This window comes from Ruditapes philippinarum, unplaced genomic scaffold (genome assembly GCF_026571515.1).
Source record: "Ruditapes philippinarum isolate M1 unplaced genomic scaffold, ASM2657151v2 ctg2389_1_1_1_1, whole genome shotgun sequence".
In the NCBI taxonomy this organism is placed as follows: domain Eukaryota; kingdom Metazoa; phylum Mollusca; class Bivalvia; order Venerida; family Veneridae; genus Ruditapes; species Ruditapes philippinarum.
The window spans coordinates 63803-89238 of NW_026853300.1; the positions used below are offsets into that span (position 1 = coordinate 63803).

The 25436-nt window shown below is 31.1% G+C and overlaps 1 protein-coding gene across 1 annotated transcript in view; it reads left to right on the forward strand.

The window, feature by feature from the left end:
- The window catches only part of LOC132736425 (uncharacterized), a 51869-nt gene that overhangs the window by 15773 nt on the left and 10660 nt on the right, over positions 1-25436 (forward strand). The window contains exons 11-43 of the mRNA XM_060723553.1: positions 265-336; positions 839-988; positions 1931-2008; positions 3490-3624; positions 5568-5717; positions 6570-6719; positions 7204-7269; positions 7986-8129; positions 8460-8603; positions 9337-9483; positions 10611-10889; positions 11312-11521; positions 12043-12186; positions 12788-12997; positions 13624-13808; positions 14179-14302; positions 14801-15021; positions 15527-15797; positions 16136-16225; positions 16644-16819; positions 17057-17145; positions 17495-17723; positions 17985-18104; positions 19276-19463; positions 19919-20088; positions 20473-20726; positions 21004-21123; positions 21321-21532; positions 21877-22033; positions 23254-23417; positions 24014-24176; positions 24520-24747; positions 25332-25408. Coding sequence (XP_060579536.1) covers positions 265-336; positions 839-988; positions 1931-2008; positions 3490-3624; positions 5568-5717; positions 6570-6719; positions 7204-7269; positions 7986-8129; positions 8460-8603; positions 9337-9483; positions 10611-10889; positions 11312-11521; positions 12043-12186; positions 12788-12997; positions 13624-13808; positions 14179-14302; positions 14801-15021; positions 15527-15797; positions 16136-16225; positions 16644-16819; positions 17057-17145; positions 17495-17723; positions 17985-18104; positions 19276-19463; positions 19919-20088; positions 20473-20726; positions 21004-21123; positions 21321-21532; positions 21877-22033; positions 23254-23417; positions 24014-24176; positions 24520-24747; positions 25332-25408 — 5317 coding nt within the window. The remainder of the gene's footprint in view (positions 1-264; positions 337-838; positions 989-1930; positions 2009-3489; positions 3625-5567; positions 5718-6569; positions 6720-7203; positions 7270-7985; positions 8130-8459; positions 8604-9336; positions 9484-10610; positions 10890-11311; positions 11522-12042; positions 12187-12787; positions 12998-13623; positions 13809-14178; positions 14303-14800; positions 15022-15526; positions 15798-16135; positions 16226-16643; positions 16820-17056; positions 17146-17494; positions 17724-17984; positions 18105-19275; positions 19464-19918; positions 20089-20472; positions 20727-21003; positions 21124-21320; positions 21533-21876; positions 22034-23253; positions 23418-24013; positions 24177-24519; positions 24748-25331; positions 25409-25436) is intronic.

Sequence of the window (25436 nt, forward strand, 5' to 3'; positions counted from 1 at the left end):
TAACATGTATATGCTTCTCTGAAAATACAGAGCAATATATAGTTTACATGCTTGACCTCGATCGGTTTTGTAAAGTGGCTTTAAAATAACATTTGACATAATCTTTTTGAATCACTTCATAGTTAAAAAGAAAAGCCAGTGTAATTCAAAATTTATATAGTTTAAAGGCTGAAACATGATTTTTTGAAATATCAGAAATATCTTATGTTACTAAAAAAAAGGATAATGTAAGGAATAATTTCGTTACGTTTTTATTTTCTTCAGGGAGTTACACCAGAATTCGATGAGTTCAATTAACGTGAACATCTTTAAAGACTTACATGCCCTTGTTCATCTGTACGTGTTCGGTGATTAATGTATTGTTTCTTTTCTTTTATATTGATTTGTTTGATATAGCATCTTGAAGCTGAAATAAAAGTGTGGTAAAAACAAATTATAAACAAAATCATTTACATTGTATATATATATATATATATATATATATATATATATATATATATATATATATATATATATATATATATATATATATATATATATATATATATATATATATATATATATATATATATTATTATTTCATACAGAGCAGACAGCGTGTACACGCAATGTTTTACTGCTATGTTTGCTTTATAACAAAACAAAGTAAAATTATTAATATTTTTAAAATGGTTACTTTTATCATTAGAAATAAACTTGCAAATTATGCCGAATTAGCATGGTTCCCGGTTCATAAAAAATGATTGACGAGGCTATTATCGACGATTTGTTTTCTTTTTAAACTTTTTCAATTCATGTAGCATGATTTTTTTATAAATATATTTTCTTTTACTTAAAGTGACCTGCACGCCAACAACATAGAACACCTTACGAGTAAAGCTATCGAGAATATTCCATTACTGAAAGAGCTACGACTGCATTCCCAGAAAACACCCATGAAGTCAATTGCTTACAATGCTTGGTCTGGCATTGACAATCTTATAGAGCTGTGAGTACTCAGTATCATTGTTATTTCTAATATCAAGCATCATTGCACGAAACATCGAGCTTGTTACGACGCGGTCCGTTGCTACGAAAAATCGACCGGAAGTAGAATTGTGTCACGCATGCGCAATCTGCATTTGATTTGCTGCTGTGTTGTAACACCTAATGTGTCTGTCACAATAATTGGAGTAATCTTTCACGCTGACATCAAGGAAAAATAAAATGTTGTCAAAAATCGTACTATTTCCGTAATAAAGAACAATGTAGTGATTATGGGTGGTCAATATTTTCTTACTTATATACTATCATAATTACAATAACAATATTTATATCAATTATGGCAGTAAACTGGAGTGAGACTAAAAAATGGATTGGAGCACCACACTAAATATCGTTACCAGGTAAATACCGGGCAAGGCGCTTGAATCATAAAATGCTAAAATCTTGCCTTTTTACCCAACAGAATGAACTTTATTAGGTCTAATTCAACCAATGTATGTATGATAATGAATGAAAAATGTAAAAATCGGCGAAAAAACGATATTTGTCTATTTTGTGATCATGATTTCTGCAAGGTACTGCTCCAATCCTGTATTGAGTTAAATCAACGAAATCTTGATAAAAAAAAAACTTTTTGTAATTCTTCTCTCTTGTATACTGTCAACTTGATATTGGAAGAAATTATACAACGATATTCTTGTAACAGGCAATTTGTAATCCTTTTCGGTGTTAAATAGCAAATTGGAAGATCATTGGCAATCTGTTCGGGTGTTTAATTGCAGCTAAATGAGCCAATTGAAATCCTTTCCGTTGTTAACTTGCAGACTGACGGACCATTTGTAGGCCGTTACGTTATCTGTTTGCAGATAAACCAATCATTTGTAATCCTTTCCGATGTTTTATTGCCTTTCTGGTGTTTAATTATCTTTCCGGTGTTTAATTGCAGGTTTGTCAGCAGTAATGAGCTACTGACATTTCCACACCAAGTTCTTGGAGAATCAACATATCCTAATCTAATAAGGATGTAAGTTATATAACAGTGAATCATTTTGAAATAACAGCAATATTTATGGCGCGTTCAAGTTCGTGGACAAAAATTGCTAAACGCGATGTTCTAAAATTAATTTAAGTGCATTTTTTATCGAATATACGTGAAATAAAGCGGGACGTAAAATATTTTGATCGACATTAATAAAATCTAAAAGAAGCACCCCCCCCCCCCCTTATTTAACATTTTAACTATACATGAACAATGCTGTTAGTTATTAATAAATTCAAGAAGAGCATGTTCTCCTAATCTATATTAAGTATTTAGCTATGTTGTTACTCTTTGAGATGAATCGAAATATAAGATTTTTTTTAGTACAGAAATGCTTGTTTACGTCATTTTTGCATCGAACTTTCAATTCAGAGCAGCAAAGCAACCATAATGTTAGCAAAAACTGATATCGCATGGTATATACGATGCAAATAACATAACTGCTACTAATTTACTCCTTTTTTCTTTTTATTTCATCTTTTCAGTGATATGATATAATTGTATCCAGTAATTGATTTTATACGTTACAATTACAAATCTGTTGCTAATAAGTCTAAGAATTTTTATAATAATGGTTTGAAATAAGACGACATTGCTAGGGTGTTTATTATAAAGCAATATTACCAGAAAATCATCCAGAAGAAAAATAAGCAATAGTTTCTTATTTAACATGAATATGGAATGAGAAGAGAGGTAACTCTTTAAGTTAGATGGGAAACCCTTGCATTATTTTTTGTTTGGAAGTTGCCTCCCTTCCACTTTATTACATTTTAGAATAAACCGTCAGTACTCAAACAGCTTTAATCTTGTAATTTAACTTTTATAATATTGTTATGTATTGATAAATTTTAATAAAGATTATTATATAAGAGCTTTACAGCTATATATTGAGGCTGATAAGCCTAATGCATAGATCCCTGACCTGCCTAATTCTAAGTATCAGATTACTAGATACAATAAGAATTTCACCACAACATGCATTTGTTAGTAATCGAGCACATGTTCATATTTGAGGTTAAAATTATTGTTATTCAAAATAAAAGACAGAGTAGGGATCTTTCAATAACCACCTGTCTTACGATAAGTCATTGGCCCTAACAAGATGTCCGCACAGGTTTGAAATTGAAATACAGAGACCTGCATGAAGAATAGAGTACTGGAAAGTAAACAATTCTACTTGGATTTTCCTTTCATACGACTATAATTATTATAGATATTTATGTGAAATGTAAATAATTATATGCAATTAATCAGTTAGGCAAAAGAGTAGCTTTAACATTCATGTCAATAATTTGAGCCGCGTCACGATAAAACCAACATAATTGGTTTGCGACCAGCATGGATCCAGACCAGCCTGCGCTCCCGCGCAGTCTGATCAGGATCCACGCTGTTCGCATACGCACTATGTTGGTTTTGTCGTGACACGGCTCATTTTAAACCGTGTTTAACACCTGTTTAACATTAAGGCATGCTGACTTTAATCAAATTGGAAACATGACAAAATATGGAGAAGAGGCGTTCCCAGCAAACCAGTACTCTCTACATAGACAAAGGCTCATCAACTTTGTTCCATTCGCATCTATTCCGGCAACACAATATTTGTAAGTAATTAGCTATTTCATCATTCAATTAACTGATTATTCAATCGATGCGTTTATCTTTTGATTTCTTTGGATGACTTTAGTTTGAATGTAATGCGTATCTATAGAATAACATCTCGAAGTAGATGGATTTGAAATGATGACTTGATTATTTAATTTAAATGATTTGATTTGATATCTTAGGAATAAATGTGTAATTATATGACCAATGGTTTAAACATATTACAAATATTTCATAAAATGTAATTAATGTATTCGAACAAATATTATGAAAGACTTTTTATTCACTTTTCTTTGCGTTTGTTATTTATTGTTATTGAGTTAAGAAATTGTTAATAAGGTATCTATTACTTATAAATGAGCCACGTCACGACAAAACCAACATAATGGGTTTGCGACCAGTATGGATCCAGACCAGCCTGCGCATCTGCGCAGTCTGATCAGGATCCATGCTGTTCGCTATCAGTTTCACTACTTGTTATAGGGTCTGTAAGCGAACAGCATGGATCCTGGTCAGACTGCACGGATGCGCAGGCTGGTCTGGATCCGTACTGGTCGCAAACCCATTATGGTGTTTTTGTCGTGACGCGGCTCAAATATTTTCTCGCTTGTTGATGAAATCAGTATTAGTATGACATAAACATTTTATTTTTTAAAGCATGATTTGTAAATTTATGTTTGTTGTTGCTTTAAATGTCCATTATGCCACAGAAATACTTTTATGTTTATTTCCCAAAAGATTGTTAAGTTCTGGTGTCATGTTATAATTTCCAAAACCAATTAACTGAATTATATTTTGCTTATGTTGCAATTTATTTTGTAATTCGTATAGAAGTCAAACTAACACTTTGTTTACTTTTTGCGACTTTTATGACAAAACAATTTCATGGTTTATACTTTCTTCATGTAATAAGCATCTAAATCATGCTCTTAAACTAATTTTTAAACATTATAACCCTCATGTTTTCCTTTTCTTTAGAAAGAAATTGAGTTTGTTTATTGAGCATAATTGCCTTTCGGTATAATCTTATTAGATATAGTCTTCATTTCACTACAAACATTTTATTCAATTGGTCATATGACAGCATTATTCTTGAAAAAGTGCTACCAAATTTATTTATGTCAAAAAAGTTATGATTATTTAAATTTGTTGAAATAGACAATGGATTTTGTTTCTTTGGAGAGCAATTGAACTAATCTGATAGCAAAAATGATGCACGAAGTTCACTAAATACGGACTACAAGTAATACAAAGTGTATTTTACTTCTGGTAAAAAAACTTAAGGATGAATTTAATGTCTGATTAAAAAAGTGACAGACGTGTTTAATGTCTGATTAAAAGAATTGACGGACGTGTAAAATGTCTGATTAAAAACGTGACGGACGTGTATAATGTCTGATTAAAAAAAACGTGACGAACGTGTTTAATGTCTGATTAAGAAAAGTGACGGATGTGTTAAATGTCTGATTAAAAAACGTGACGGACGTGTTTAATGTCTGATTAAAAAACATGACGGACGTGGTTAATGTCTGATAAAAAAAAACTGACGGACGTGTTTAATGTCTGATTAAGAAAAGTGACGGATGTGTTCAATGTCTGATTAAAAAACGTGACAGTTGTGTTTAATGTCTGATTAAAAACGTGACGGACGTGTTAAATGTCTGATTAAAAGACGTGACGGACGTGTTTAATGTCTGATTAAAAAACTGACGGATGTGTTTAATGTCTGATTAAAAAACGTGACGGACGTGTTTAATGTCTGATTAAAAACTGTGACGGATGTGTTTAATGTCTAATTAAAAAACATGACGGATGTGTTTAATGTCTGATTAAAAAACGTGACGGACGTGTTTAATGTCTGATTAAGAAAAGTGACGGATGAATTTTATTTCTGATTAAAATGAATTGTTAAGCAATATATTTTTTTTTTCTTTTTAATCAGACGGCTTAATGATAATGGGATAACTACAATCAACACTACAGATTTATGCGAGTTAAAAGATCTTAGATGGTTATATCTAGAGGACAACTTCATTCGTGAATCCAAAATGGATGTTGACTGCTTTGCGTGTCTTCCAGTACTTTACTATCTGTAAGATAAGTACCCTGCCTTCTGTAACGTCTTGTTGATATTAATTTATGAATTTTAGCTCGTCAGACCTATTGTTTAAAGTAGTCCTCTCCTCTGACATTTCCAGTTGGATTTGATACAAATTAATGTCATGCCCTCCTTCTTACGTAGCTTCTAATGTTTGATATTAGAAAGGACTTCGACAATGATGTCCTTTACTTACTTTACTATTTATTATTTTGTCAGCATACAAGTACCGTAATACCTTAATAGATTTCATTTTAAAATATCGTAAAGCTTCAATAGTTTACGTTGAAATACAGTAATATCTATAGTTATATCTAATGGTAAACGTCAAAATTCCGGATTGCCTTAATGCAAAGTGAACAAAATACTGATCTTAAGATGGTTGAAATATTCTGCAAATATATAATTTCATCAGATGCTAAGAGAGTTAAAGGGTATAATGCTATATATGATATAAAGTAATTTTTTTATAAAGATCATAAATGGTAAGATTATGCTGTTTTCATAAAAAATATCTGAAATGCGTGAATATTGTACGTAAACATAATAAAGTAATAGGAACATAATATCATGCTGCGTTTTAAAGAATGCGTTTAACCATTGAGTAATGATTTTGTGAACTAAAGACACCAGATATATAGCTGTATTACTCTTTAGATAATCTCGGGTATGCCTGTTTAATAATACCAAAGATAAGCTAGATAAATTAACAACTTAGAAAAAATATTTTCCGCATATTTTTTCTTGTCGTTAAATGATAATTGATAGTGTCAAGTTTGTTAGATACAGTATGGCATATTGTCGGGATTTATTGACAAAGATTGATATATATATTTTTTTCTTCAGAAATTTGGGCGCTAACTTGATACAGTATGTGCCGGATGCAGTTAAATCATCAGAAGTTCTCCCTAGTATACAATACCTCCTTCTCGCTTATAACAAAATAAAATTCATTGAAACAGGCGATTTTACTAATTTAAGTACAGTTACACATCTGTAAGTAAAGTATCATGTAGCTTTTATTGTTGATGAATGATAATTGTAATAACTTTAAGCATTTAAATAGGCCTCTTCTCCATCATATTCTGCGAAATATATGGAAATGTATAAATTGTAGATGTACATCAATTGTAGTATAATTTAATGTGATATAATAATGTGATATAATAATGTGATTTTAATTTTAATAAGATTAATTCCTTGAAGAATAGAAACAGCACTGCAAAGTTTGTAAGTATTTAAATGTTCATTGAACATAGATTAAAACTTAAAACAAGGATACAAGTTCAACAGTTAGATTTCAGCCTAGCGTTGAGATATTTATTAATATGCATGTTGAATATGAAAGGGGCTTCTGGAAATATGTGAAACAATTTTCATACATATGTGCTTAAATTCCAGAAATTACAATTTTCATTCTGGTTGTGGGTTATCTTTTTTAATTATGGAAGCAACTGGGTGAGTTCGTTTATTTTTCTAGGTACTTGGGTCATAACGGAATCCTAGCTATAGAAAATAATGCTTTTCCAGCAAACGTAAAACATTTGTGAGTATACCGTTGTCAATATTACCATTTCAAGTTTTGTTTTTACTTCGAATGAATTAAGATATGAAATCATTTGCAAATGGTTCACATGTCAGTCATTTTATTTATAATTACATTTATAAATCTTTACAATACAGGTGATATTTTGCATAATAAATATTTTTTTAAATAATGTTATCCAGAATATGACACCATTTACGTTTATTCTGTGTAGCGCCATTTTTCTATAAACGTTACAACGGAGAAATATTTCTGGCACCAGTTCTACACTTACTTATCACATTACTTTTATCTGACTAACTAATATAGTGATTAAGTAATTTGTGTGGAAGTCCAATACTACTGTATTCATTTTTTCTACCTCTACGACATATTACACGTCAGACACAACTTTCTTTTGTTGTAAAACATTTAACATGCCCTGCCCCAATTACATTATTTAGACATTATCAAATACATTTTTACATATTGATTTCTAAGGCATAATGTGCCTCTTAGTTGCTTTTAAAAATGTATAAATGTATACGGGAAGTTACGGTGTATGTCGATTTTACTTGAGCTTATAATTTATAAAGAAATTTTCAAAATATGTATAGTTAAATGTTTTTATAATTGATCAGTTACTTACATTTTATTTCTGAAAAATAAATCAGAAATGTTCTCTATACCTACGTAAATTTTACATACTTTTTATCATATATTTAAAATGATTTTAGGAGGCTGAACAACAATGAGTTTCGATTTCTGCACAAGTACCCTTTCCAAAACCTTACCAGTTTGAACCATTTGACGCTCCATAACAATGCAATACAATACATACCAGACCATGCATTCATGGGAAGTACAACTATAAGTTATTTGTGAGTAATTGTATTAATCAAAGTACTGAAAGAACTACGAACCAGCGGTATTAAAAACAGATAATGAGAAAGGGGTAAAAGAACAGATCTTGCTAAGTAAAGAGAAGGAAATTGTGTTGTGATATATAACTATGTTTGTACTGCTTTAAATAATCGTCTTTTAAAAACGTATGATAGTGTTTGAACTTGTCCCGTAATGAGACAAACACACACTTTCTTTTCGTAACTGCCTAACGTTGAAATATTCGCTTTGTTAACATGATTGTGTACTAGTGCTTTGACATTAATGTGAACAACATTCTCAGTGGAAAATCTGTTTATTTCTTCTAGGTATTTAAGCAATAACAACATAGCTCAGCTGAAGAAAAACTTCTTCGAGGATGCGCCATTGAACGGGAATTTTTCTGCCGCGAATAATGACATAGGATGGATAGAAGATGGGACATTTGCACATATATCATCCATGAATCTTTTGTACGTACATAAATTAGCTTTAACAAGCTGCATCTTGTTCTTTTTCCTTGATTTTTATTGAAAATAGTTTTGAGAGTTTAAAGTGTTTATTATCCATTCGTGGGTTTGGTTAAGTAATGCGTATTCTTTTACACTTGTACGAATAATTCTATTTTATATTATTAGAGATTTAGGCAACATTCCGAGAGTGACTTTATTGGCCATATTAATTATTCTTCCAAACAGATTATATTAAAACAATTTGTTTAACTTATTCTCTGCATCAAATAATTGTTACAAAAGAAGAAAGATCATAATTAGTTGTGTCAGCGGTTTTTCTCTGCAGAGACTGAAAGTAATTGGCATTTCTACTAGTTTAGAGCCAGGTCATCATCGGAAATTCACGGCCGAACCATTAATATAATGGTATTACATGTTAATCAGTCGTGAGTATCTGATGATGTAGCTTCCAGGTCAGCTTGTACAATTATGCAATCTGATCAAGAAGCTCTATAGGAACCTGGAAAACTTCTTTTTTATGCATTACAATAGGAAAATGGTTTGAGAAATACACCGAGTAATTATTCTGAACAATTGGGAAGCCAACATTTTTAGTGTTGGTTTGTTTTTATCTGGTCTTTCGTGATCATTGATTCCAGTACATTACGTATAATATACATAATATCTAAAATCAACTTGTTCTTGTATAAGTGTTTTAATGCAAGATGAAAATCAAACAATATATATTTTTCAGAGATCTGTCAAATAACAAGCTGACTTTATTACCAACTGGAGGTGACTTTCACGACCTCTCTGTTTCACTCTGGCTGGACCTGTCCAATAATAGAATAAATATTCTCGAGACGGATAATTTTAAAAATTTAGTTCTTGGAGAGTCATTGTAAGTTAATGCGTATAATTTGATTATAGTAAATATCAATTGTTATTATTATGGCCGTTGATGTTATGTAATATTGTATTTTGTAATTATGGATGTAACAACACTTTTAAGTGAAATTTTATATTTGTATTTCATCGTTCTTCTTAAACAATTTCTTAACATCAAAGAACATGTTTAATATGTACTGATATTCTATGCGTTCATTTCATATTGGAAAAAAATGGCGTGGGCTTTATCGAAAACAAATTTCTAATTACCTCCCTTTATAAATATGATATGTAAATTCGGTAATTTCTTAACAAATAATGTTGTTTTTTGTTGTTGTTTTTTTTTTGAACTTACAAAATTGATAAATCTACATTTGAGCATCATATTTATGATATAAAATCATAAAAAGTGAGTTACAGGATCATTAATTGAAAACATCCTAATTACATAAGAAATCAAGTAAATTGGTATATGCATTATGGGGGCCTCCGTGGCCGAGTGGTTAAGGTCGTTGACTTGAGATCACAGGTCCCTCATCACTGTAGGTTCGATCCTCACTCGGGTCGAAATCTTTCATGTGAGGAAGCCATCCAGCCGGCTTACGGAAGGTCGGTGGTTCTACCCAGGTGCCCGCTCGTGCCTGAAATAATGCCCGGAGGGGCACCTGGGGTCTTCCTCGACCAATAAAGCTGGAAAAAAATCGACGAAAAATCTCGGCGGGACGCTCTAGCATGACCCGACTTGAGTGTACGGTCGCCCATATGAGCTTTCCGGCGGCGACCTTAAATAAACTCATTAAAAAAGGTATATGCACTATATTTCCAACAACTATTTTAATTAATTATATAACTAGTTTAACTTGCCGGGCGATTTTAACATGGTTATATACAATACAATTTGTTTATTTCTCATCTTTGTACATACATTAACAAAATATTTTAACAAAGTTATAAAACAAATACGTGTACAAACCACTCTGAAAGAGTTATGGGATATTAAGGGCATGACCATAAATAATAACCTATTTAAAACAATCTTTATATATTATTAAAAGCAGATTATATTATACATGTGGACGGTACAGTTTGTTAAGTTGACAGATATTTTACTAACGTTGATACTTTTTTACCATATTTTAGCTTTCTATCTGGGAACCAGATCACAGAAATTGAGAGTTATGCATTTAGAGGTTTATGGGCCAAGAATCTTTATCTCACAAACAATCCTTTGAGGAAGCTGAATTCGTACTCCTTGCATAACCTACATATATCTGAACATATATTTATGCATAGCTTGTCGTTTTCAACAATACCAACAATGGCGTTCAGTAGCGTGGCGGCGACCAACTTTTATCTAGGTTCCGGTATAGTATCTGATATAGAAGAAAGTGCATTCAACGATTTGCAGGTTGTAATTCTGTAAGTAAATAAAAGTATACTTATATGTGATGACCACTTTTGGATACAGATCAAATATGGAAAACAAGTCGTAGAAAGCCATGTTATGTTTTCCTGTTAATATGTTACAGAGTTGTATTTTCGATTTACTCGCAGAATAACATGTAGGTGAAGTTTTTCTAAGTATGGGTGGGAATACAGAAGTTTCATGTAACATTAAACAAAGACATTTAATAAATTTAAAGTGGATTGGTCCACAATGGACACAATTTCCATAGATATTACTGGGGGTATAGTCATATAAGAAAAGTAAGCGCTTGTGTAATACAAATTCAGTTTCCTTTATAATATTTATTTTGTTGATATTTAATAACAAGGCTGTAAGATTCCCTTTTATTTAATGATACAAAATATTGCTTACGTTGTTAAACAAAATATTTCAGGGACTTAAGTGGAAATAGATTAAATATCATCGGAAATCCCATATTTGGAGGAACTTCGTACGTATCCGACAATTTCTATTTGAACGGGAACGGTATGTACGGTATAAGTTACGACGCATTTGAGAACTGTGGCATGAAAGATATTTATCTTGGCAATAATGCGTTCACTTTGTTCCCACAAGTGATTCAAACAAAGCGATTCGAGATCATGTAAGTATTACTTACTAGCCATGTTTTGAAATTAAAACTGATAAATGAATATTTTTTATGTCTAGACCGTTTTTCGTTGTATTGGCTTACACAAATGAAATGCAATGCTCCTGATCAAGATTGTGTCATCTTTTGCATAACACACATACAACTTCATGATGTTCTTAAAGTTCGGTATTATTTTTCTTCAAATTCTGAATTTTGGATTTTTTTACTCAATTCCGCATATGTATATTTTCTAAAGTAAACGTTTAATATATTTTATTATTCTATAGTAAAATATGTTATTTTACAACAAACTTGTGAGATACAAACATATTGACTTTCCTGATTGTTTGAATCAAATATAGTATGGCTATATTAAATGAATAAACTAAAGCATGTGTATGTAGATATTTCATGTCCATGTGACATCCATAATCCTGCTTTCAAATTTGTTAATGATATAAATATGAAAATATTTCTGAAAAAAAAGTATTATTATTTTGCTTATTTTAGTATGATTTTCTTTTGTTTTGAAGTGATTTAACCAACAACAATATAACGGAGATTCCGACTGGGTACCTGGCTGGACAAACTTTCCTTAAAGAACTTTACTTGGGTAATAATATAATCGAGTACCTAGAAGATGGAGTTTTTGAAGACTTAGGGGCCATGCTTATTCTGTAAGTTTATTTTGTGAAATCATTAGATTTTATCTTTATTGCATTTAATTAAAATGGGCGACTTAAATAGCATGTTTATGAAAGTTTAGAATATCTTCTTTGTTATGTTTGCAAGATTTGAGCATTTTACAGTTTATCCAAATATTGATCTTCATCCAAAAATTAATCAGATAATTTTTTAATTTGTTTTGTTATTTTGTGTTTTTATCCCCAGAAAGGGTTGTTTCTTTGAAAATGAGCATTTTTTGACATTTTGTTTAATTATCATTTTATTTGTAGTGAACTGGGGCCTGTATTGTGCCTTCGGGGGCATGTTTGTTTCCCTGACATTTCTTTAAATAACGTTTCTTTGTTTATTTATATGTTGTGTAAAGATACAAGTGCATATACTGTTTAGTATCTGCCTCATATGTGTGTTGATGATTTGGTTTGTGTATGATAATAAGTAACTAAATTGGTAAATAGTTGATACAAGTTTGAGGTCAAACTTTATCTTTTTATCTTGTGTTTCAGATTAACAGCACAATCCAATCTCAAGATTTTTCTTCAATTAAATACCTGTGCATAAATCCGATATTAAAAAAATATTTTCAATTTACAGATCAATTGCTAGCAACAACCTGAACACACTACCTGAAGGACTTTTTGTAAACATGACAATCCTGGAGGAGCTGTATTTGTCAGATAACTCAATGACACACTTACATTCTCTTGGTGATAAACAAAACCTTCAGATAGTCAATGTTGGTAGCAACAATATTCGGACGTTGGCTAATTCAGGCTTTAATGATCTGACAAGTCTACAGGAATTGTAATTATAATACTTTATACTTAAAACAAATCTTTTGCATGCATGTGTGCGTGTACGTGGCAGCGTATGAGTGTGTTAAATCTTTCTGTTTCTAATAAAGATTTTTATAATGTTCACAAAAATATATTAGATAAGATTTTCTCATCAACTTATTTTTCCGGAGTAAAAAAATCGATATTATCATAGGTAAAAGGCATATGCCTAATAAATGAGTACATACATATATACATATATTCTACATATGAAAAGTCCAACATTTGAATTTAATAATATTGAATATTGGAATTAAAGCATTTATATACTTATCACCTTGATAGAAAAACGCTATTTTAAAGATATAAAAGTGTCATAAAAGTAGCAAAATGTAAACAATGTTGTATTTGACTTCCATACAAAATACTTTATCGCTTTAATTTTACTAGAGAATAATTCGGGAAAAATAGTAAAAATTTAGTTTTTTAATATTATTTATTACTGTGTAGTCATTCAATATTAAATCTGGCAAAATTAACTACTATTTCATATTTTCTTAAATGATTTTGTTTTATAAAATGATGACTGTGCATTCTATATACCATGTATGATTTTCAACGTTATCACAAAAAGAAATTTTCTAACCGAAACAGAAACTTGGGAAACAATCCATTAGAATGTTCGTGTCAGATGATGTCTGCATTGGAACCCATTGCTTCATCTGTGACTTCGGGAACATGCGAGCAAAACGACCTAGCTTATGGTGCTTCTCTCGCAGAAAGCTCAACAGGTTCACCAAACCACTTTCTCACAATGAACAGCACTTTCTTCCAGTGCAGTAAGTTCATTTATCTTAATCTATGCTTAATGTAAAACAAGAAACATACTGAAATCGTGATATAGACATAACCTTGCAAATTTAGTGACAAGTCCAACAACAACATGTAAATTATTATCCGTTATGTGTTTAATCTATTAGAGACAATAAGAATCCCTTAAGAAAGTCCAAAACGGCAAAACTGAAAATGTTGCAGACTCGGTTTGATTGAGTCTGTTCATGGACGGTACTGTAAAGTGCAAACTAACGTTTACAACAACAGCAACATCAACATGTAAACAATTATTCGTATCAATTAAATCTAACTGAAACAGCTTTTCGTACATAAAGATTTCAATTTTATGTATTATAATTCATGTTTTTATTACAGGTGGTGAAAATGTTGTTAGTCGCGACGTCACCCAAACAGAATTTACATTGATATGGGATCAGCCGGAATTTACCTATTTTAGATTGAATGGAAGTTTAAATTTTCCGTACCTGACAGGACCTGTGTATGAAAATTTTATAAATTAATTATTCAACAAAAGCACAATACTGATCGAATTTATAGTACTTAAAATATTGAATGAAATCGATACAAATTTAATTTTTATAAAAAGTTGGAAGCGCACATATCAAATTTTGAACAGGAACATTTTAAGCGTATGAAACTATAATCATGATTCTTTTTGTATCTTAATTTTTAATTGTGCCTCATAGAGCAATGTAAACAAAATTCAAAAGGTGAAAATCGTAATCTCGGTTCGATTTCGTCTGATCTGGGACTGTCACCGGTTTGATCAAGATAATATTTGTAACATGCTATTTCGTCCTCAACTGATTTATGCTTATCAATATATAGTATAAAAGTTATGTTGTAATATGGTAGAGTAAAATTATTCCAAAAAAAAAATTCAAACAATTGTTTACATTGTCCTTTATACTTTGAGACCGTTTTTATTTGTCTTTTACATCATATGTTGCCAGTATTTACTTATTCTATATCATAGAAACTACACAGTTAACTGCAGCAGTGCCTCTGGAACAACGTTAACTGATATGATCATAGATGACGAGGCTGTAAATGGATCGTCCTCTTTTAATGTAACATTTGTGGAGGCTGACGGAGTACTACCAGGAACCTCATATGAATGTTCTGTTAAAACTACAATAGATGGTCAAGACAGCGCAAAGAGCCCACCGGCAGTATTCACCACACCTGATGGAACAGGTTAATTATCATCATAAAATAACTGATTGATATCAAAACTATTACTTAATTTAAAGATTCACCTTTACTTCATTTCAATGGTGTAATTGTTTAAGAGCGCTATAATGTTTTGCTCAAGGACTCATAATACCAAATAGTAGTTTCTTATAAGTATATACTAACTGGCGCATATTTTTGTAAACTAACCTCGTACAAAAAGAATCTGGATCATATTAAACTTAAATATTTGACATATTTTCAAAAAATAATACTTTTGAATCATCTGGATGAAGAATACTAAACTGGTATCTTTGAGACGTTGCAATTCTAAAGTGAGAGAAAGTTAAGTCAGTACTCAATTCTATTTACTGAGAGTGGAATCGATTAAATACATGTTACAATTAACTTTCAATACAAAAAGACTTCTTTAAAATTCATATATCAAATGTTCGGGTTGTTTTAAACAAAAATGACCCATCAAGGTTATGAGTAACACATCTACATAACATATACACGTTTTATTCAGGGACAATTACACCTGCTGGTCCAAATGATATAGAAGTTGATGCAACGTTTTACGACTTTAGTAAACTTCACGTGGACTTTGATGACTTAGAATATATCACAATATCCAATCCAAGCTACGTTGACAGTCCATATGGGGCGTGGCTTTCTGCATCAAGCACACCCACTAGTGATACATTTTCAACATGGTATAGAGGAGATGACGTGAATAACAATAACATTGTTATTGATGGATCACTTATTCTAAGAGCCCAAACTGGAACAATTAAAAGGTTGCAAAACAATGTCATTTAAGTTAAATCTACTTGTTATTATTTCTTTAATAAAGTGTATATAAAGTTCATCTAAGATTGTTTCTCACTTGTTTAACACAAACAATTAAACGTCTTTTCCAGAGGTATTTCAAGTTTCTTCAGTTGATAAAAACAACTTTTTTTAAGAAACTGAAATTATTTTACTACCGCTCTAGTCAAACCAAATATTGAAAAATATCAAAGTAACGATTTGTCTGCTTTGATATGCATATAAGGGTGAAGCAACAGTGATGATTTATTTAAAAGACAGTACAATTATATGTATGAATATCATTCTATTTCTTGAATTATTTCAGATACTATTCGGATGCATATTTCCCAGCAGATGGATCAGGTTTTCTGTCTCAATCTCAACAAGATTGTAACGGCCAGTATCATAACTTTGGGTAAGTTGTTAGCGGTCTTGATACCAGTGTTCATAATTTGCCAATTCCTTTGTTATTCTTACTAGTACATCAATGAAAATGTATTTTAAAAATTTAAATTAACTTCGAAAACCATCTAAAAGGTAAATTTACAAAATTTAGTTTTAGATAGCTTCAGGAGTGTTTGAAAGTACGCCAACAGAGTGGGAAATTATCACTTTCTATTTGTTGTGTGACATAAAGAAACGCATGTTTTATTTATTCCAACTTATATGATTGACATCCACAAGTATTCTAATATAAGTACATAAACAATTTAAAGTATAAGTACAGAATTAAAAAAAAAATAAGGTCGATAATAAATAAAAAACCATATCTAACTTTTTTCTCTATATCTCTTTAATAACAGCTTTACCCAAAACAATATGATACATTTCAGATTCACGACTGCGGTACGAACAGGGATTGTTTTTGCAGGAACAGAGAAAATAACGTTAGCTGGTGGAGAAGCATTGTGGTTTTACATTAATAAAATCAGGATGTTTGAGTTTATATCTGTAGGATCATCAACCATCAAATGCTATGTTATTAGCCTTTCCAATGCACTTGCACCAGGTATCTGTCATAGAATGTTCATTTGCTATAATTTATATTAAAGTTGAAGCTTTAAGAAGTAACATGATTTTAGCATTCGGTTATACTGGCAAAGAAAAACAGCATTTACTGATATATGCATTTCACAAACAATAAAAAAAGTCTAACATATTTTCCAAACTGTTAGTCAAGATATAGGTAATCGTTTTACATTTTTTACTTTTATTATTTAAAATCAACTTCTTACTATGTTTTAAGATGGTGTTGCGTACGTGCAGGAAGGTACTTTATCTGGAGAATCATGCACAAGTTTATCAGCAGCAACTAATATAAGTCTGCCATTAGAGGTATATTTCCACAACCTGTACATTTATTTAACCTTAGCTGTATGTGAAATATCTCTTCGAGGCTATATTCATAAAAATTAAGGAACATTTGAAGTATAAAAAGCAAACAGCTCAATGGTTTGATAGAAGCTGTAACTTCTCCGAGTTTATTTACTTACAAACACTTAATCACAAGAAAGAATAATTAAATTATAAATATGTTAAACGACACAACTCATAACAATTATGAAAAGTGTGAGGTATAACACGCCTTGCAAAATAATCAGTGTTAATTTTTATTTTTGCTATGAATGATATATGTATACACATGTATACGATATAGCTTTATATCTTAATATTTACCACATAGATCGGTGTAACGTATCATATGGACATCTTCCATGCTGAAACACGACGCTGTAACTCGGAATTACTATTTGAAGTAGAAGATACGACCTTTAGCCTTGACAAAACTGTTGACCTTCCTATCGATTATTCGGTCTCGTGGAACGAAGATACGCAGATAGGAGAAATCCTAGCGGAAGTTAATCTTATAGACGACTTCTCAATTGGCTCCTACAGTATTTCGTTATATAAAGGTTACACCTTAGATCCAAATTCAAGTAATGGTAAAAGTTTGGTTTCATTTCTAAAATGTTACAGGGAAAATAATGTGTGTGATTGACGTTCAGTAATTCTTCTGTAAGGTTACTGTTGAATTTGATATTTTTCTGATATTATTTTAAAAAGGGGCGTCATTGCCACATATGTCTCATTTAATCAACATTTGACAAAGCACCTTTTTATATATCTAATAACTCCACTGCCGGTGCTTTAGCTATATGATGATATATTTGCAGGTAATGAACAACGTCGGTTTACAATTGAGCCACCTTCATACACGTTCACTGCTTCCCCTGTTCCTGCCCCAGATTACACAACAATAACCGACATAGAAGGAAACACTGTCAATTATGTTGGTATGTACAGCAATATAATCCAATGTAAAACACTGTCAATCATGTTGGTATGTACAGCAATATAATCCAATGTAAAACAATGTCAATTATGTTGGTATGTACAGCAATATAATCCAATGTAAAAAATGTCAATTATGTTGGTATGTACAGCAATATAATCCAATGTAAAACACTGTCAATCATGTTGGTATGTACAACAATATAATCCAATGTAAAACAATGTCAATTATGTCGGTATGTACAGCCATATAATCCAATGTAAAACACAGTTATCTATGTTGTTACTATTAATTTGTACATATAAAAGCACAACTTATATTGGTACATGTTAAAGCAATAATGTAAGGGTATATTGGCATGAACTCTCATATAATAGTAACACTGTAAGTTTTATTGGTAAGTAAATCTACACTCATTATTTATTTATATGTATATGTTAAATGTTATATCATCCAATGTTAGCTCACTTGATACGTTTAGTTTAGTTAAATTTATGTTGTGAAATTACGTTTCGTCAACACTTTCAATTATGTAATTTGCATGATCTTTTGAATGAATTAATATGATCTCAGTTATGTTCGTACATTCATTTATATTGTTAATTAACATATTTCAGGAGTAACTGAAATTTGAAGTACGCTTTCCCTATATGATGCATCTTTTTCAATTATTTCGATGTTTTCTCTAAAAGTAGACTTATCTTTTGAATAAGACCTTGTCATTCTCATTATTTTTTTTTCTTTTTCGATTTGTGCGTGACACTGTTAATCATATTGTTATTTTCTTGTTATGTTTCTGAAAAATAATATGTATAGAAGCACTGTCAATAATTTAAGCAAGATCACCCAAAATGTATTCATGTATTAAGTTGGACGGTTTGTTCATTCGGAAAAAATTTATACATTAAAGGCGTCAATATTCATGCAAACCCGTGTCATATCATTATAGTGTCCAAAAAAAAAACTACATTGGTATGTGCTTGAGTAAAATAACACTGATCAGATGTTGAGATCTATATTTACCACAAAATGTTAAGTTGCATGGTCTATCATATTGATATCTATACATTTTATTTTTTTATCTAACCATCTATCAGATGAATACCATAGCAATAGATTTGATGATTAAAATGTGATGCTACATTCCGTTCTCGAACTTATTTTCATAACAGCTTGTAATGCGACATCACCACTAGTAACCATGGCTAATGACGCGTCAGCAGAATCGTTTTCGATATCTTCGACGTCACTGTACGTTACGCTAGCAGACGAGTTAGATTATGAAGTCACGAAAGAATATTACCTTTTGTTATCTGTAATTGATGACGGTAAACCTTTAACAGGGTACATAGCTGTCCGGGTAAATGTATACATTTATTTTTATTTAGTTTGAATAACAAAGTTAGATATGTTTTTTTATTATATTATAGTATGTTGTTTAATGTATTGATTCTGAATATTAGGTGACTGTATTACCCACTGTAGCCCTGCGTAACTGTCTTTGGCTTTTTTAAAATTTTGTATGATTCCGTAATTTTGTTGATTTACATAAATGGATTTGTTGTATTTTGTTCATATCAAATGACACATTATAATATCGTCATTTCAATAAAATTGTTAAAGTTACCCCACAGTGTTTAGTTGCGAAGCATTCGCTTGACCGCTATCTTTCTGATGTGTTTTCTTTCATCATCTGTATTAAAGGTATTGTTCAAGAAATCCCTTATAATAATTGAATGAATAGTTAAATGACGAAACGGTTTGATAACTTTGGGAGGAATGCATGATAATTTTGTTTTCTTTTCTTCTTGCCAGATCATCATCGTTGATGTGAATGATAATTGTCCAATTTTATCTCCGACGTCATTTTCGTTGACTCCCCAACCCGTGTTACGAGAACCAGCATTTACCACATTCACTGTATCAGATGCAGACAGTGGTGAAAATTCTAATATCCATTATGTTGTTTCCAGTGTTACAGAAGAGTAAGTTACAAAGCAAAACCTCTAAAAAAATCATTATCAGGAATTAATATTTAATGAGTTTAAACATGTTTGCCATTTTTTAATTGCCCGTGATAGAATGTAGAATTGTTAAACGCTTGCAGAATTTGTAAAACGCACATCAACTGTTATTGTGAGATTACTGTTTTTACTTTTCATTTCTTTTTTAATTTGAAAATTTTATAGCTCTGTGTGAATTAATTGAAATATAAAATCAAATTTACTCATATATTTTGATAACATACTAAAATACCCTCAACACGGAATATATCATTTATGGCTAATAGCTAAATTTAATCTATTTTTCTGTTTGATTGTTTTTAAATCACGTCCTATGCTATTTCGTTCTTTAACTGCATTTATTAGCCCACCTGTGAACTACGACGGATCAGAAGATCTCTGGGATGTTGTATATTTAGAATATACGTCACTGTTATTTAATGTGATTGCAATGGACAACGGCACTGTACCCTTTGGTATGACAGCCGCTATAAATATCACAGTGAGCAACACTTGTGTGTTAGATGTTTTATTCGGGAAGATCAGGTACATGTTTCATGTGAATGACACAACAGGAGAAATGACATTGAGAATACCTGGATACTGGATGTATGAATTTAGTGAGTATTTAAAGAGCCTCAATTCAATGTTCATACAGTGCGTTATTTTCTGTTTCAAATAATTTTAATCTTATTCTAAAGATAATAGTTAGGCTATATCCCGTAGGTTTCCTTTAAACGAGATCAATGCGGACAGCGGCCTCTACAAATGCATATGTATAATAATGTAGTGTAGTTGTAGATAAGAGATGAAACAAAAAAAAATATTTTACATATTAAATCTACTTGTTGTCGAACTTCTCAAACTATATTTCATTTTGTTTTGTCTTTCATTAAGAGTGTGATGACGTCATCGGATTGACAACAGGCACAGTATTAGATAACATGTTGTCAGCTTCGTCAGTTTCTAACAAGGATTCAACTCACGCTGGAAGAGCTCGGGTTAACCATATAGAAAGTATGTAGGCTGGTCCATACAATTTGTTACATAAAGTGCTACAATTTGAAAAAGAAATACACATATAAGTTTATTCAATTTGTATTTTATTTATCGTTTTATATCAATAAATAAATACATTTTCTGAACTGGTGTGATCTAAGGCAAAATATAAATTTTACCTATCTAGAATAATGATATTATGTTAAATCAAACAGATACATACAGTCAGTTAGCTGGGGCATGGGTAGCAGGAGTTCTTGATACGAACCAGTATGTTGAAGTAGATATGAACATGCCATATCGTTATACAGCAGTTTATATACAGGGTAGATCGGATGCTGATGAATGGGTGACATCTTTCAAGTTACTGTATTTTGATGAGGATACATCAGTATGGACAACTTATACTAATGCCTTAGGCTCAGATGTAAGTATAATAAAGAATAGAGATTCTATCAGCTGATATTTGAACTGACAGTATGTGACAAGTACATGCATGAGATTTTTGGAAAGAAAATGGTAGAAAATTATACATATTTCTCAAAGTGAAATGATGAAATGGTTAAAATGATATAGTACACTTTGATGTGATGATATTATTACTTACATCTTGTGATGTCATAAAACTTTACTTCATAGCAAAGAGCAACATGCTGGTAAATTGATTACTTTTATGTGATCTTCTCATGGAGGGACATAAAGGCGTAATATTCTCTAAGACATCTTTTCCGTATAAAATAAATGTATATTTAGTTTACACGTTTATTTTAGACATTTGTTGGCAATACTGACAGAACGACTGTTGTAAGATACGACCTTGACCCCGTGATATTGAGTAACAAAGTACGTGTTAACCCACAAACATGGTCTGGGAATATCGCCATGAGGATAGAGTTTGAGGGCTGTCCACAAGCAGAACAACTGTTTTGTAAGCTATATTTAGTATATTATTGCTCCATAACATAACTTGCTAAGCGGCATAAACAACCTGTGTAAAATGTACTAAGAGAATGAAATAAACTATTATTTAGCTAATTCACACCAAACGTATTTCTAAATGCAGTCTATTTTTCCAATATTTAAGTTTTCAAAGAAACTTAAGGCCTTAAAAGACGGTAGGATTTTGAAGTACAACAGCAATTAAAACGTAGGTGTACAAGCAAATGTAAATTTGTGAAGATTTCTATTTCGTGATTTCGTACAACTTTACACTAGATTTACAGGATAGGGCAGTCATGTTTTATCTCTAAATTGTACTTGTACAGACCTCCCACGATGATAGGTGACAGATTTCCCAATTATGCCCTGATAATGTGTTTAATGAACGAAATTCCAGAACCATTAGGGCTAATATTTGAACATAGTAATAAGATGGAGAAAAAACTTTGTTGAAAAAAATCTTCGGGAACCCCTAGTTGTGGCATGTTCGAATCCCAAATTACTCAAAATATAATTATTGACTTTTTTTATAGAAAGTGAAGGAGTTGCCATCATTAATCATACAGAAAAATAAATTTTAACCGTGACATCAAAACAAAGAACAGCCTTTAGGGTGCTCAGCTATGTTATTCATTCCAAAACATGGTAATCTCCTTAATGCTCTTCAATGTTATCCACAGCCTTTCTTTGAATCAATCTTTTTAAATGGTCAATACTAACAATTATATAACATTTACACATATTTCGGTAATAATTATAGTAAATAAATTATTTAATGGATCCATTCAGAGCGTATTGTTTTGGAGGGAAGCCTGGTGATTAAAATTACTACATAGATTTACGGTCTGAATGCAAATGTTGTATTGCTATGAAAAGTGTACATCATATCTTTAATAAATGTTGTATAACTAAATCATTCCGTCTGTTGAGGCCTTTACTTCTTCTAGACGCATTTTAATCGATAAATATGTTAATCGATAAAGTTAGATGTAGATTTCCTGTTTTTGTTTTAAAACATCCTTGTTTCCTCCTTTGCTTATTATTACTTTCCCGTTTACTTCTTAAACAACAATTACATTTTATTATGATTAATTCGCGCGCATAAAATTGACAATGCATTCACATTAACTGATGTTCACCTAGTCTTGAAGATATATACAATTTTTTTTTTCATTTCACATAACAATATTTATATTATTAACAATGAAGATGATGTGAGCTGTCAACGATGTGAGACTACATATTACTGTGAAGGTGAGGGTGTTCAGAAATTGTGTGGCAGATGTGAAGATGCTAACGCCACGTGTAATAAAAACCCTATTGAACATTCGTTTGGGGCACAGTCGGAATGTTCGCCTTGTCCGACTGGATGGGTAAATATGCAGATGTTTAAACAAAATAATAAAAAAGGAAAAATCAAGACGTTGTCAATAGTTAAATTAATAAAAGAAAAAAAAGATAGCATAGTAAATGATATTCGTGTGATAAATACATCCAAACAAATGAACTATTTAAGTTACATAATAAAATAGACCTCAAAATTGCATTATTTTTGTATTTTGTATATGGGCAATGAAATATATAATAAACGAATTAGCTATATAATGTACTCATAATGATGATACAATTAAACAATGTGTCAGATGGCATTGACATCAAAATTAATGACATAGCAGCTATTTATTTCAATCAAAGCATTTTATGTTGTAAATACGATTACCTTTAGAATTAAGTGTTGTATAAAAAGACTGTATTTACAATACTTATGTGATTGCCAATATTTTGCTTTTGAAATATATAATTAAGTATTATAATAAGTTTCAATAATGTTTCATCCACCATAAAAGTATCTGAACACTGAACATTATTTGGCGTAGGCAATGTGTCAGTTTTCTTTTCCAGTTGCTTGTCAACCCTTGTTTAAATATTCAAAAATCATTCTTAATTTTCCGTCATAAAATATTTATAGATATGTAAAAATGGATACGCAACTCCATGTGACTTATATCACTATGAAACGTGCACTAATACGTCATGTCCGACGTCATGCACCCAGTGTGAGCCAGGATATGCTTGCTATCTCGGCATAAGAAGAATTTGTTTGCCGGGGTCATACTCGGATGGGTTTCAAGGTACTATAACACTAATTATCTGACTCTCTGTAATTGAATATGAATATTGTAAATATACAGCGGAGCAAAATAGAACTATTTTTTATATAAGGTTTTAACAGTTAAAACATATTACTTTCATTCAGGCAGCATTTCTAAAGAATTCATTTTCAACATTCAAACATTTTGACAGTAAATATACAGCAGATATATTGCGTTATGGTCATTTTCTATGCTAAAATGGCACTTTATAAAAATATTTTAACTCGTTAACCCTAAATCTATTAAAACCAAAAGAATGCGCACTTGCATGTGTACCGTACGTTTTTATATGTATTGTGTATGTTCATATCATTATTTGTAGAGCATTGTGTATCCTGTGATGAAGGTTTTTATCAAGACTTAGAAGGTCAAAGCACTTGTAAAAGCTGTAGCCCAGGCTTTTACAGTGCGAGACGAATGGATGGGTGCGAGAAATGTGAACCTGAAGAGTATAGTACAGGAATAAGATGTATTGCATGTGCAGATGCCACTGAATGTCCGTGTCTTGATGGCGACAAGTGTTATTCTGAATCCTATTGTTATAATACAGGTATATTGTCATGTTGCTAATGTACTTTTTTAAAGAACTTTTTTTATTGAAAAATAACGTACATAAGAAACTGAGATTTGTCAGTGTGAACAATGTTGCGATTTTACATGATACACGCTTTTTTAATATTCAATACACAATGCATGGGTTCTGAATTTAAAAGTGAACTAAAGTTTTAACAAACAGCTTTTAATAACATTCAATGCTTATAATAAGGGATCTAAATTTAAGAAACCTACTTGTATTTTAAAATTCATGTATCTTTAGAATTTTGTTTCAGAATAGTTTGTATTTATCTGAAAATGTTTATACAAATAATTAAGGTCCTCGTGTTCCTTTTAGATAGAGTTATAAATAATAACAGTGGTATGTTTCATTTGAATTCTGCAGAATAACCGATCAAATAAAAAATAACTAGAGGATGTAAGGACTCTTAAATTTTCATGTTGTTTTTCTCATTTTAATGCTTCCGATTGATCACGTTTTTCCATATATTAATACGATTTATATATCATCAATATTCATTCATCCAAGCCGACAATTTGGCGGAATATTTTCTAACAGTATAATTGATAATATTTCAGGATCAGGAGGGTACGGATGTACAGCTTGCGAGGCGGGTTTGACGGGTGATGGTACAACATGTACAGATGTAGATGAGGTCAATTATGATATAAATTAATTGATCT